We start from the raw sequence: 14,279 nt of genomic DNA on the forward strand, positions 1-14,279 counted from the left end.
CTGGAGAACAAAATGCAAACGAGTTGGAATTGAGCCTTTGATCTAGGGTATAAGGGTGTGAGCAAACTGGTGACCTTCGTAGCCAACCTCAGGCTAGTGGTGTGTTCTGAGGGAGGCTGAAATCAGCACAGCAACAAGCAGGTGAGATAAAACAGGCAGAATAACCGGAATCGGACAAGAAAGTTACAGCCTCAGCATTTAACCAGGATAACTGTGTCCGTTTATCCTTGTTTCCTCTTCTGAATCAAACCTGCGTGTAAATCTTAGTTCTGGTACTTGCTGAGCACAAGCCCCTCAGTACAGAAGCCCAGGGGTGTTCCCACCACCACCATTCCAGCTTCTGCTTTTTCAGTGGTCTGAAAGGTGCTAGCTTCTACTTTTTGATTGCATATGGATGGAAACAGATGATCACATACTTACCTGTTTGTGTAGCCAGCCTCTTACTATAACAGGAACATTGGGGTTCCTTCTGATAGCTTGCTCCCTCTTTCCAAAGCTATGAACTTTGTTCCCAGTCTTCACTACCTGTAAGGAAGTAGAACAAAGCAGTGTTTTTGAAACTGCGCTGACACACACTTCATGTTTTAAATAACCTCACTGCAGTAATTCATTACACAGTAACAAAGCGTTTATAGCATTCTCAAGGGCAAGTAAATAGACAATAATATTTACAACACAGCAAAGGCAATTTCCCACTCTCATCAACGTATCAGTGCTAGGCTGGTGTGGCTCGAGTCTGAAAGGCAGAACTGCTGCAGTTTGATCACGCTTGGCAAGTATTTCTGAGTGCACTACAGGCAAGTCTCTCTCTGCAACGTGGCTCAAGTCTTACACACACACAGAACTTTGTATGCATGAATCCTAATCTTGCTCTTTGTTGCTCGTTTTTTGTTCATTAGTTTTTCCTGTTTCAATTCAAATAACATCAGCAGTTTAATAACATGCTTGGACTTTGACCCTGCAAACAAAAGGAGAAGATGCAGTGTGACTGCTAAGGAAGAGACCTAGATGGCAGTAAGTGGAAAACACGAGGGCTGCGTAATGGTTTGCATTACTGCAACCTTGGTTTTGACTCACAGTGGCAAAATGAGTTCAAAAACAAGAAGGGAAAGCCTACTAGTCTGTGAAAAAAACAGCAAGAACCTCATAACTGATCTGCCTATTCTTTTCCAGCCTCAGCACAGTTTGCTACTGCAACTGCTTCAGGAACCTGAGGGGCACAAACCACCCTTACAGCTGCACCCGATCCCTGCAAGGGAAGAGCTGTCCGGATCCAGGCCCTGTCTCCCTCCCACCACGTCCCTGCAGTGCCTCATTTGTTCTCATCTCTCAACAGGTCAGGGAATCAACCAGTTCTGATGTTGCCTCAGCTGCAGACAAACAGCAGCTCTGGAAAATGAACACATCAGTCACATGCAAGGGATGGTATCATAAAGATACCTGAGTGTACTGCTTCTGCCTGTCGGGCAACATCTGGACCAGAAGACAGCACACATCATCATACAACACTCCAGTGATATACAGAACAGAATATTTCAATTGGAAGGGCTCAAAGTACAGGGGAACGCAGTAACATTTGCAAGCTTCCATTCACACTGTTAGATGCTTTAGAAAGACTGAATTCCAAATTATTCTCGAACTGAACCAGACCATTATTTCTCCATATCCTTTATTCATAATCAGTATGAATGACTTTTAACATGGTTCATAACGGGTGAAAATCCCCATCTGGAATGACTGCGGTGGTCTAAATGCAGTCTTGAGATGGCTTATTCAGACAGTGCCAGCATGTAAGTGGTGAGGCCCACCCCAAGAATCTACGCACATTTCGGCAACTGCCCATCTTAGGTGTCCTGGAAAATGAGGGAGAATTGATTGATATGTATATCAACAAAACAGAATGAGAGGTTAATAAGCACAAGCCTTAGTTTTAGTTGGTAGCGGTTTTGTTTGTTTTGTTTCCAACACTCTCCTTTCCTTGTGCGGCGTGCAACTGACACTGTTGGAGAGTGCCTGTGAAATTCTCTTTCCAAACAATTACTTCTTATTTCAGAAGTTTTATTCAGTCCAAGTTCAGACTTGAATACTGCAGCAAGCAAGCCAGCAGGCTTTGGTTCTTTCATCTTGAACCGAGAATGACAAATCTATCATGCAGCTGGCAGCCTACCTTCCCTCTCCACCCCAAACACACCAATTGTTAGCTGTCAGCTTTTTGCAGAAGAATCAAGCTGAAAGCCCTGTACCTGCTCCTACACTCTCAGATTTGGTACAATTCCAGTGCACATAGCTCTCTATAAAAATCAGTTTGAATTTGGCCAGGGTTCCAACCCTACACCTACACAGTGTCAGTTTTGTGACAGCATTTGCAGGACAAAACAGTGAAAGCATTTCATGCAAGGTAATAACTAGCTATGGGTAGCTGCGGGAACTTGCCACAATAAACAGAACGTACCTCGGGCTTCATGATTGTCTCCCAGATCTGTGTCTGGGAACTCGCTCTTCAGAAAGAATGATTATAGAATTCATGGAAGAAAACGTTTAGAAAATAGAAGAAAGGTTCTTAAAATCTACTCTTGGAATGCTACAAAACAACGTCAAGATGGAGGACACCGGTTATTCACTTTACAGCCTTTGTTCTTGGTGCTGGTTAACTTGAACAAATTCTGATATGATAGCTTGTGAAGGAATTTAACAGATCTCCTTCTGACTCTACAGACCATGGGGAGTGTTTTCAAGCTTGGAAACACATGCAGTGATGAACCAAAGTGTATATGAGAAAGACTATGGTTCTCTATCCTAATTAAAACTCCAGTAAAGTATTTATCAAGGGTCCACAGCTGGATGGATCTCACATAAACAAATTTGGTGGAGAAGGAAAGTACAAGCAAGTCCTCTCTGAGATGTCTATTTGAAGTCTAAAGCTGCAGAGTATTTAAAAGAATGTCACATCTAGCAGCCTGGCAGGAGCACACACTGGCACAGTTCTGCTGGACAGCAAACAAAATAACAGCAGAGACCAGAAAGAGATCAGCTGAAGTTTTGGGAGGAGATTCTGGATATTCTCCAAGTTGTGATGGAAAGAGCATTACTATCACATTTAGCTGCGCAGTTCTCACGTTTCCTGTGAATTAGTTCTTTCTCATGGGTGGGCCTCTAAGTTGTATCCAGTCATCATCATTACCGTTCCCTGTGTTTTGCAAAGCCTGATTAGATCAGTGCAATTACATGACAAAGGAAAGCAGCAGGAGCAGGTGACAAGGGTGCACACTTACTGGCAAAAGTGTGATTAAAAATAAGTTAAAGCCAACTGCATCACTGGAAAAATTCCTCATCTCTAAGCAGAGTACCAGGTCCCCATTAAGTTAATCAATTTTTAAGAGTGAAAAAATGAACCTTTTCTCTCTAATGCTGGCATTAAAAAAAAAAAAAAAAAAAAAAAAAAAAGACAGTGAGCATAAGAACAGTAAACTCAAATGCACAAGTACCTTGTTAAGTCCTAGTCTTCTGGTTTAATTCATGGAGCGATTAAAATCAACACTAAGACAGCATTGGCCTTAAAGCAAGAGAAGTTCATCAGGTTCAAACAACAGTCTGTTTCCCTTACCTTAGAACCAGGCTTTGTATCAACAGCAGACATCGTTACTGCAGTGGATGATTCGCTGACCATGCTTGAAGGTCTTTGGTTTATTTGTTGCTTGGACATAGGTGAATTTAGTCTAGAAAACAAAAACAAACAGATACTCTAAAGCACATCGGTTTTTGAACACTGAGCTTTGCCTTTTTATATTTAAGACTCCCAGTGAGCAAATGAATGACGGGCTAGTCAAACACAAGGCAAACATTTCCCATTTCCCACTTCCATTGCATTACCCCTACTATTTTGATTTCAGGTGTTTCTCAAGCAGATTCTGTCAGTGACATCTGGTAATTAGTCTTTGCCAGTGTATCAGGAGGCAGAAACCTCCCAAATTGCAAACCCGACAGAGAATCGAGACACAACAAAGAGCACTCAGAAGGTAATGCTCCTGCACAGAAACTGAACTGGGCCCAGTCTAGAGGCTTGGCCACAAACGTGTGGAAGAGCCAGTAGTGGGAAGGGAGGGCTAGGAGTCAGCACGCTTTGCAATTACAGATTTATTGTTTAAACTAAAAGTGTGGATACCCTAATGTTTGATCTTTCATTCTGCCCAAAATACAAGCCACACTGCAATATGAATTGTTAAAATAAGAACATCTTTTAAGGGAAATGATTCAACTCATGGCAGATATTGTTAGAAATAGCCTCCAAGTCATACTAGGATACAAGAAATCGAGATAAGTAGCTCAGATAGAGATACCCATTTAAATCACAGTGAGATGAATCCTACTGTAGGAACCTGTTCAACAAGTAAGAGTTCAGTACAGCTGCCCAGACGGAGGAACGAGAGGACAAATGCAAGTACAGACTTCTGGGGAATTGCAGATGGGGATTGTTAGCATAATTCTCAGCAGCCACGCTCGTGAATTAAATCAACAGGTGGTATTTCCAAAAATCATTAAGAGCTGTTTAGTAAATTACCTTTGAGAAACATCAAATCATTAGGAGGTATCGATACAATCACACCCAAAAACACTGTTAACAAATCAACTCCTTTTTGCCTTTCAGCAAGTTGCTGAAGCATTTATTTCAAATAAAACAAATGAACAAAACTAAACCAAACCAGAACATAATCCAAACCACACCAAGCATTCTTGCTGCTGCCACTAAAATTCCACCCAATTCTGAATGTGGCAGAGACCAGTGACTGGGAGTGGTCTCGCCCAGAAGACCAGAGAGGTTGCTGGCTGCAGCAGAGCAATGCATGGCTTAACTGAGGAGGACGAGGTGCTCGCCACCACTGCTCTCTCTCAGTTGAAACCTGAGCAGTTACCTCTCCAAAAGCATTCAGAGTTATGTCAGAGGAAGCACATTTTTCCATTTGTGACCACAGTTTAAATTAAGCTTGCCAGGAAGCAATACCACAACTTTAATCCCATTTCCCTTACACATCACTTACCTGGCCTAAATTCTCTCTTTCTAGCTTTTGTACGTAAATTCAGGTCCCAGATACAAGAACAAACCACAGCAAGTCCCAAAAGTCCCAGACCAATCCCCAATTTGTGATAGCTGCATCACCTCAGTTTGAGCCAATCTGTCTTACCTCCTAGGGACCAGGCTCCCTATTTTAGGGTTTACCAGCTTTAGGAATCCCCAATCTCAGCAAGGAGTGGATTAAGACAGCTCCCACATATAACGCAGCCTGACCACGCTTTCTGTTATCAGCCAGTCTTATTATCTATCACCTGCTTTTGACTCAACTTTCACCAGTTACGTTTCCACTCTATAAACTTTCAGAACAGGTAGAAAACATGAAGCTACACTGTCTGCATTTTTCTTGCAAAAGCAAGGTACTTGCCTTTTCCTAGTATTTCCTCTAGATTCTCTACAATTCCCACACCACAAGCTATTGGGTAGGAGAGTCACTTAATGCGTGTAAACGTAAATCTGCCTAGATGATGTTTCTTCATTTTATAGAGTAGCTATTTCACAGAGAGAGAGAGCACACCAATTGTCTCAGGAAAGAGAACAATGAAGAATAAAAACTAAAGTTTTAACATATTAGGAATTAATTTTTGCAATAAAAAACATTAATATGGAAAAATAAATTACCCCAGAGGAATGCCTTTAATTACAAATCAGAGTAGATAAACTCCAATTGAAACATGCCCACTGTTCAACAAGATGCTGTTTTACTGTAGGTCAAGCTTTGTGCAGATATAAAAAAAAAAAGAGTAACAGAAGAAGGTTCAGAACTACAAAGATAAGCTTTACACATTTAATGAGATTTATCAGAAAATCACTAGCACTACCAGAAAACTGCGATGCAATACAGCACAACAAGTGCACAATTTCAAAGAACTGATAATTTTGCCATTTGACAATTTCTCTTCCACTTCTCGCTGAGAACAATCACTGTCAATAAACAAAGCTTTCATTTGTTAGCAGTACCAAGATTAACGATGAACTTCAACTGGAAAAAGAACAGAATTAAAAAATAAATAAACAATAAAAGAGCAAGGTTGTTGCCATGGAAGAACTCACATAGCCAGCACTAAGTCGACTGAAACAGGGAAAAAAAAAAATAAAAACACATTATAATTCCCCTAAAACAAAGCCTTTGGTAGCAAACACTGGTGATCCGACCTTTTTGTACCTGAGATGTAACAGAAAACACAAAACAGCATTGACAATGACTTTAAAATATTCAAACGTAACATTTCAATTATAAAATACTGTAACAGATTTGCATTAAACCAAACTCCAGCTCAAGTCTCTTAATAGCTAATTGATATTCTCAGTCGGTTTTAAATTGCAGAGGAAAAAAAAGGAGAATATACGAATTACCTGCAACAGCCCAACATGCTTAATGGAGTTAAGACCATCTTAACAGTATTTACAGATTCATCTTCACAAATAAGCGAAGAAAGCATTAACCCTGTGCATTCAGAAGCATTAGGTCAGAATCACTATTACCAAATACGTTTCATAATGTTTGTCATTCAAGATACTGCATTTTGTCTTCACAGCGCTGGGTTTTGTCTGTGTTCTGGACAGTTTTCTTGCTGCTTCCCCCAGGGGCGTGCAGACACACACAAAATGGCAGCGCGTGCATTCAGTGCTCCAGTCCCTTGTAAATCTTTCTGAAATACTTGAAAATAAGTCTCGACATAATATATCTCCTGTCTAGCAACTCCCTGCTCTACTTAAGCCATGCTGGGATGTCTAAAGAAAACACATTTTACTACCTGAAAGAATCACGTGGCCAGTATTTATTATTTTAAAAAAAAAAGGGGGGGGATTTTACACCAGTAGTCAGTAAGTCCATATCAAAAATGCGATACTCATGAGAGAAGCAATTCCTTTTCTCTAAAGGATCATAAACATTAGTCGACTAAAAAGATCCACGTTCGTACCAACGACTTCAAAAGTTTATTTTGTTGGAACAAAATAACATCATGTTAATCTAGTGCTCATACTACTAAATCTCCTATTCAGTTAGATACAAATTAACTGTCTTTGTATTTCTATACATGTAAACATGCCAGATGTTTATTTTGGGGCTGCTTAGGTTTCCTCCTGCCTATCCACCTGATATTTTTGCTGCTATAGTAACCATATGCAATAGAAAAAATAGGATGTCTCTCTCTCCAGAGATAATCCAACAGGCTTTATCAGGTGCACAAAAAACAGGCAAAAAAGGCTAACAGTAATTGCATTAAATACAGAACGTATTTTCTGTATTGCTACATTTAGGTTGAAGTTTTATCCTTTTTAATGTGCTGTTTTCTCATTTGCAAGCATAATGCTATCACAAAGATACCGTAACATTTCTAATACACAACTACTAGTGTTTAGCAACAGATGCAATTATACACGTCCCTATAAGGGCCTGCTTATTCCTTCCTGTATAAAGTTAAGAACTGCTATTTATAGAAAAATGATAGAGAACTAAACATTGCACACGTCTATCCTAAGCAATTCTATCATAGGTTTTTCAAGTAAATACATATGTAATGACCATAGAATTATGGTTTGGGTAGGAAGGGACTTTAAAGACCATCCAATTCCAACCCCCTGCCACGAGCAGGGCCCCCTCCCACCAGCCCAGGCTGCCCAAACCCCATCCAGCCTGGCCTTGAGCACCTCCAGGGATGGGGCAGCCACAGCTTCTCTGGGCAGCCTGGGCCAGGGCCTCAGCACCCTCAGAGTACAGAATTTAAAGAACAACCCCAGCTCCCTCAGCCTGTCTTCACAGGAGAGGTGCTCCATCTTCGTGGCCTTCCTCTGCACTCCTTCTAATACTTCCACATCCTTCGTGTGCCGGGGACCCCAGAGCTGAATGCAGGGCTCCAGGTGGGGTCCCACGGGAGCAGAGCAGAGGGGCAGAATCCCCTCCCTCGCCCCGCTGGCCACACTGCTTTTGGGGCAGCCCAAGGTACAGACGGCTTTCTGGGCCTTTTTAATCTCATTTGATCAAGTGAGGCAAGGGTTTCTGGTTCATAACCGATCATAAGTACGTTAGGATGAAATCATTCACCATTTCCCAAAACTCTTCTTTTCGAATCTTTTTCCCAGTACATTGCTTCCCGGGTAAGAAATGGCCTGAACAGGCCACACATTCATCATCTCTAGATTACTGTAAATTACTTTCCTGATGTTAAATGTGTCCTCTTAACAGATGTGTTTGTTGCAGCTTGAACAAGCTTGTGCCTAGGTCTCCCCACTAGTCCCATCGACTCCCGGCTTTGGCCCTAATCTGAAATTAAAATCAACCTTTAAGTAATAAATCACGTCACAACAGCACTGAAGAAGAAATTGATGTAGAAGAAACCCTTCAGAGAGCTGCTCCTTCAGACAGAATGCTTGAGTAAAAAAGAAAAAGAGTATTCTTGGTCAAAAGGATCTTACAATGGAAGCAGTTTCCACAGATCATGCAAACCCAGGGACTACCTTTTCAACTGCGTCCTGTTTGTGAAATTCATCTCATTACAGGATACGATCTACCAAACTGATTCCAAATGAACATACAACCTACAACACTGATTCCGTACAAATCCTGGATGCCTGACAGAAAAGAACCCAAAGCGTCACACAGCCCCACTGCAATTCCTACATCTAAAGACCGGGAGGTGCTGACAGCTCCCTTGATTTCAGCAGAGACATCCACCTATGTCAACAGTGTCATCTGCCAGAAACTCAGATGTGATGGCAACAAACAGCGTCTGTACAGAACCTACACTGCTGCAAGCAGAAGTACAAAACGAAGGAAATCAGAGCACCTCAGGCACTTAATGCCATCCTTTGAGCAATTTTAACCGGTGTATTAAAAATATCTAATGTTAAAAACATTCTGTTTGTACTTCAGGTCAATAACAAAGCTCAGAAAAATGTTCTTGCAAAGACTGTTTCCTGAGCAGTTACTACAAGCACCCCCCTCTATATCCCTCCAGTCATTCCCTCTTCACTTGGAATAAAAACCACGTGGCTCTAGTAATTCTACTGCATTGCAAGATTATTTTTTTTCGCTTCTGTATTTTCGCTTCATCTCAGTATGAGTAACTGAAGTCTGCAGGTGACAAGTTATGCCTGCTCATCTGTTTGCCCTCCCAATAAACACCTAAATTTCTCTTCTAAAAATGCTTCTGATATATACAGAAGATCAATAAAGCCACATGCCATCAGCCAGTTAGTCTTTCAATTCTTACAGCATTTTTTTCTGCTGCCACAATTACAAAACCAGAAACAACCCAATGAAGCGTGTGTAACTCGGGGAAGCACTCCAAGGACTTCTGTCCAAACACCTATTTCCCTTGACATGTGTATGAATTTTCTCCATCCTAAATCTGATTGAAACCATCCAGCAGATTAAAGATCTATTAATGGCTGGAAGCCAGAACACAGATGGACAGCGGCTGTTGTCTGTATTGCTTTGGAGATTTGCTCCTGTTCTCCTTGCTAAATGACTGGGAACAGCTTGTGTGCATGCCTGTAACGAGCCACCCCCCACCCAAGCAGCAAGCCACACACATACCACTGAACACTTGGGGTGTTCAGTGCTGAACCTCTGGCTCAGCAGCATTTCCATGCTCTTTACACCTAATCACAGCAAAATGTGGCCATCAGCCTACTTTGTGCTGGTTCTTAGCATGGGCCTTAACATAGGATTGGCCCTTGGATTTGCTTTGGGCTTTCGGGAGAGAAGCTTGTATGGTGCTTGGCTTTTTTAAAAACCATTAAACCAGGCTCTTCTCAGGGCTGTATCAGAAGCCCTGAGCAGAAAGCTGTGCCGTCGTGCTCTACCTCTTCTTTCCTCTCCAGGCCCACAGCAGAAGGCATTGCCACAAAAGGCTCAGTCTCCTGGGAGCCTCATGAGGCCCTCCTCTAGGCCTGTGGATTCAATACCACCTCACCACCCTTAATGCAATACTGCTTTAAATTAAACGCAAAACGGATTAAAATGCCACATAATTTGAAATATAAAGCGCTCAAAATCATGAGGGCAACCATACAAACCACCAGGTGCAGGGTGTTGCAACATGGTGTCTGAGCCCTGTCGTGTGTGAAGAGGGGCAGGTGAGGGCTAGAGGCTGCTGAAGCAGTGTTGTAAGACGAGGCTGGAACAGGGAAAGAGATCTGGTGTTGTCCTCCGCCTCTTGCTCTTTGGGGTAGTTTTAGAAGTGATGTAGCACTGAAGGGATACCCAGCCATCCAGTTACAGGAGGAATTCCAGGATCTCCTACCTATTCCAACCTAACATGCAGCATGGATGACAGAAGTAGGAAATACATTGGAAATATAGGTGATTTTATTGCTTTAGAATAAATTGAAGAATGAATGAACAAAAATTTTTGAATAAAAAACAGCTCCAAGACACAATCAACGTAGAAAAACTAAAACGTAAGAAACGCAATGAATTACAACATAAAATAGTGATATTTCTGTGTATTTCAGTTTCAGTACAAACCTTTCAGTTTCCTGGAAAGACATGTGAAAGCTTTGTTACATGTGACACATAAACAATGACAGTTTATGTAAACATCCTATTTAAATGACTCTTTTTTCTTTTTCTTTAAATAAAGAACTGGTAGAGTTTTCCTCTCCAGCCCTTATGCGGAACAGTGCTAGACTCAAAACCATGCTACTATCTCAATGAGAATTACAGTTTTAAGCATCAAGCTGTATGACATTTTTGCTACAGTACCAGAAGAATTGTCAAACTACTAAACCACCGTGATTAAATGTGTTATTATTTTAGATCTCTTGCCATAGGTATAGAACTACTTACTCTTCATGCAAAATAAATTCAATATTTTCTGGAGAAACCTGTCCTGTCACAGGATGTCTAAATGACGTGGTCTGCTGATTATGGCTGAAAGGAAAACAAAAAGAAAAAAATAAGAAAAAAAAATTAATATTGAAGTGCTAAACTCAGTAAAATATACCAACGATACCTAAAAAGGCAGAATGTTTTATATTGACGCTTAGCTTCTGCTACTCTAACGTATCTCTTAGGTACTTTTCAAGCTTCTTGCTGCATTCTTGTTGAGTGCCAGTGGCATACCACACCTTTTAATTATTAAGGAGGTTAATGTTTTTAAAAGTAAACTAGTTACATAGCTTAGTTGGGGAGACGTACTTGAATTTATGATTATTTATACCCGACTATTACTGTGTTATTTAGTCACTAACATAAAATCTACACAACATAAATTTTTGATTCGTATTTCTGCAAATTTCACCCAGCAAACTGGTCAACTAAGTTAAAATGCTGCTGGACAGTTCACAGTCCCACACGATTTGTAATATTTAATGAGATCACTGAGAGATGTTTTGTGGAAGCCATTTATTAAATGTTGTTTTCTTCCTTAGTGTATCATCAGTGCTTTTTCTTTGTACCTCTACACATAAGATTATGTTTAACCTTAAGTGTTGAGATACACAGCCTATATAAAGCAACATAATTTAGTACTGCAGCTGAGTTGAATTAAAATTGTTTTTTAATCAACCTTCCCCCCCCTCAGACTACTATCTGTTTTAACACCCTTTATAAATTATTACTGTCCATTAAAGGCAATTACTTTATCTACCTGTATAACTGTACTCATATAATGCCAAAATGTGGAGTGAAGAATGTTTATTTCAGGTTGTCTTTCCACCTCCCAAAGCAGGGCCATATACAAATTACAAATCGTAAAGAAATACGATATTTAAGGTCTTAATTCCTAATTACAAAGACTGTGACTGACTCACTGCTAAGGAGCCTTAGACTGAACGAGTAACGAGGCAGTTCGCTTATTTAATGTTCTGAATTTCCATGCTAGTAGTTAACGATGTTTAGGTGAACAACATCCCTAAGTAGAATTCCCATCAAATGCAGCAAAATGTTACCAAAAACAATGAAACAAAACTATAAAAAATAAGGCTGTTAAGTGATTTATACCTCAAAGATTCAGAAATAAATACTTCTCTGTTCTTCCGTTTTAAAGTTTGGACTCCTGTAATGACCAGCTATTTCAGGTCTTACAGATTTGACCTAGTGGTAGCAGGATGTCCACCCAGAAACAGAATAGGGTACACACTTCCTTAGGCATTCTCGGGTTTCAAAATAAATAAATTCCCAAAAGGTTACAGCCTTTCTACAGCACACAGGACAGCTGAAAATCACACAGCTCACACAAACATAACATTCAAATGTCAATAGCTCGGGACACACCTGGATTAAAAAAAAGATGCAGTTGAGTCTCCTCTCAGGTCTTACTGATAGCTGCTCCCACAAAGGCTCACGTAAACCACGAGCAGCAGAGGATGCTGTCTGTACTGGAAACCTTTCAACCCTCTTTCAATCTGCCTGGCTACAGAATGCCATAAATAAGGGACTAATATAATACACAGCAGTGATAAAACGAGAGCAGTGACAACTGCTATTGCACTAAAAGGGCTTGTCCAAGCCCCAGCTCTGTGACAGAAGTTGGCAGTTTCTACCTCCTCAGCTTGCTCCTGACACCAGAGATGGGGAGCAAGCAGTTGCAGTAACCCTGCAGTGCAAACACCTACAAAACAGCCGCGGTCTTTTTCTCCCGAGAGGATGCAGAAGCATGGTTTTCTGAAGAGGCAGCACTTCAACCTCGGTTTGTACTCTAGGTCTGGGAATACATCCCAAGAAAGGAATATGGACTCGCAGCTGTTTTCAAAGAAATTAATAAATAAGCGGTAACAGTAACAACAAAGTTCCCTTTTCATCACACAGCCCAAGCAGTTTTAAGCCAAAAGCACTTCCTTTCAAATCAGGACCGGAGCAGTCTGTTTAACCTTTGATACGCAGGCTAGGAGTACAACCAGAAACGCAATTACGCTGGCAGCCCTAAGAGTGAAAGCACTTTGTCAGCTTCATTCTCCAGAGGCTGACAAACTGTCAACAAGTTTTCATCTGCAGGCTTTTAGTCATTAATAACTCTGTAATTACGACTAAGAAAAAGGACTCTATTCCAGAAGTGCTCCGGGGCCATTTGGGAAATGAAGTTATCCATTATACCATCCTCGCACTTTTACAAATCTTCTATTATTTCCCATGAAATAAATTCTCCAGGCCTTTGGAATAGGAATCGGTTCTGTTGCTGTAATTACAGAGCGAGTTCATTAGTAATAGACTAAATACTACTTGCTAATGATAAAGGTTTCAGCCAGAAAGCAAACACCTCTTCAGTGTTTGAGCAGCTGCATTTTGGAGGAGTTTTCCGTTTTGAAGGGGAAGAGCAGAGAAAGAGAAGCACAGATCTGTTCCTAGAGAAAGCACAGTTAGCAATTTCACGGACAAAGACACATACCAGGCCAAAACTTCCTGCAAACCTGCAAGTTCAATACGCAGCACTTGGCTAGGAGGAGAGAGGCAGCACCACAGGCAGTTCTGCGGAACACAGGGCTTTATTTGAATCTGAAAAGTGAGAATTTAAATGTTTTGCCTCACAGGACTCATAAAGAATAAGCAATACCGTTCAACACAATCTATACAACAGATGGCTAATGCCTTGCACCAAGGAATTAGAGAGCAGGGCGATTTTTGCCCACAATGAGAGCAGTCAGACACTGGAGGAGGTTGCCTAGCGAGGCTGTGGAATCTCCCTCCTTGGAAATGCTCAAAACGTGGCCAGAGAAGGCCCCGAGCAAGCTCATCAGACCTCGAGGTTGCTTCTGTCTGTGAAGCTGCTCTGCACAGGAGGGGCCGGATCTGAAGGGGTCCTGAGGTTCCTTCCCACCCAAGTTATTCCGGTCTGTCACTCTCTGCAAATAGCATCCAGATCTCACAGTCCCTGTGAACCTTTGGTGTTTAAACAGATGCAGCCCAGGCATATCAGCCTCTCTGACCAGAATGAAATAAAGAAATCCCGAAGTGGCATTAGATTTTTAGACTTAGCTCACAGTATTTCTCGTGCTCGTGTTTTTCAGCCATTGGCTTAGCAGAAATACCACCTGTATCTCCTCCGAATAGCAACTGCAGAGTTTCTCTTGTTCAGAAATCTACCGTGTGTAACGGGCACGACAAGTGAGCCTTCAAGCTACATCCACCCCTCACTCACCTGGCTAATATTAGCCTCATTTGCAAGCTGGCTGCTTGAACACCCGACATAACCTCCAAGCTGGCCCTGGGCTACGGGCCATTTATCTTCCTCCTGGGGGGTGGGAGCGTGCCAGCCCCATAGCC

The 14,279-nt window shown here is 41.5% G+C and overlaps 1 protein-coding gene across 2 annotated transcripts in view; it reads right to left on the reverse strand.

The window, feature by feature from the left end:
* PLEKHA7 (pleckstrin homology domain containing A7) overlaps positions 1–14,279 on the reverse strand; it is a gene marked incomplete at its 5' end in the record, with an annotated part of 133,843 nt that overhangs the window by 47,487 nt on the left and 72,077 nt on the right. For both annotated transcript variants that reach the window (XM_084286891.1, XM_084286892.1), the window contains 3 exons: positions 421–525; positions 3,605–3,716; positions 10,866–10,949. In XM_084286891.1, coding sequence (XP_084143017.1) covers positions 421–525; positions 3,605–3,716; positions 10,866–10,949 — 301 coding nt within the window. The remainder of the gene's footprint in view (positions 1–420; positions 526–3,604; positions 3,717–10,865; positions 10,950–14,279) is intronic.

This window comes from Netta rufina (genome assembly GCF_964035555.1).
Source record: "Netta rufina genome assembly, chromosome: 5".
Classification (NCBI taxonomy): Eukaryota; Metazoa; Chordata; class Aves; order Anseriformes; family Anatidae; genus Netta; species Netta rufina.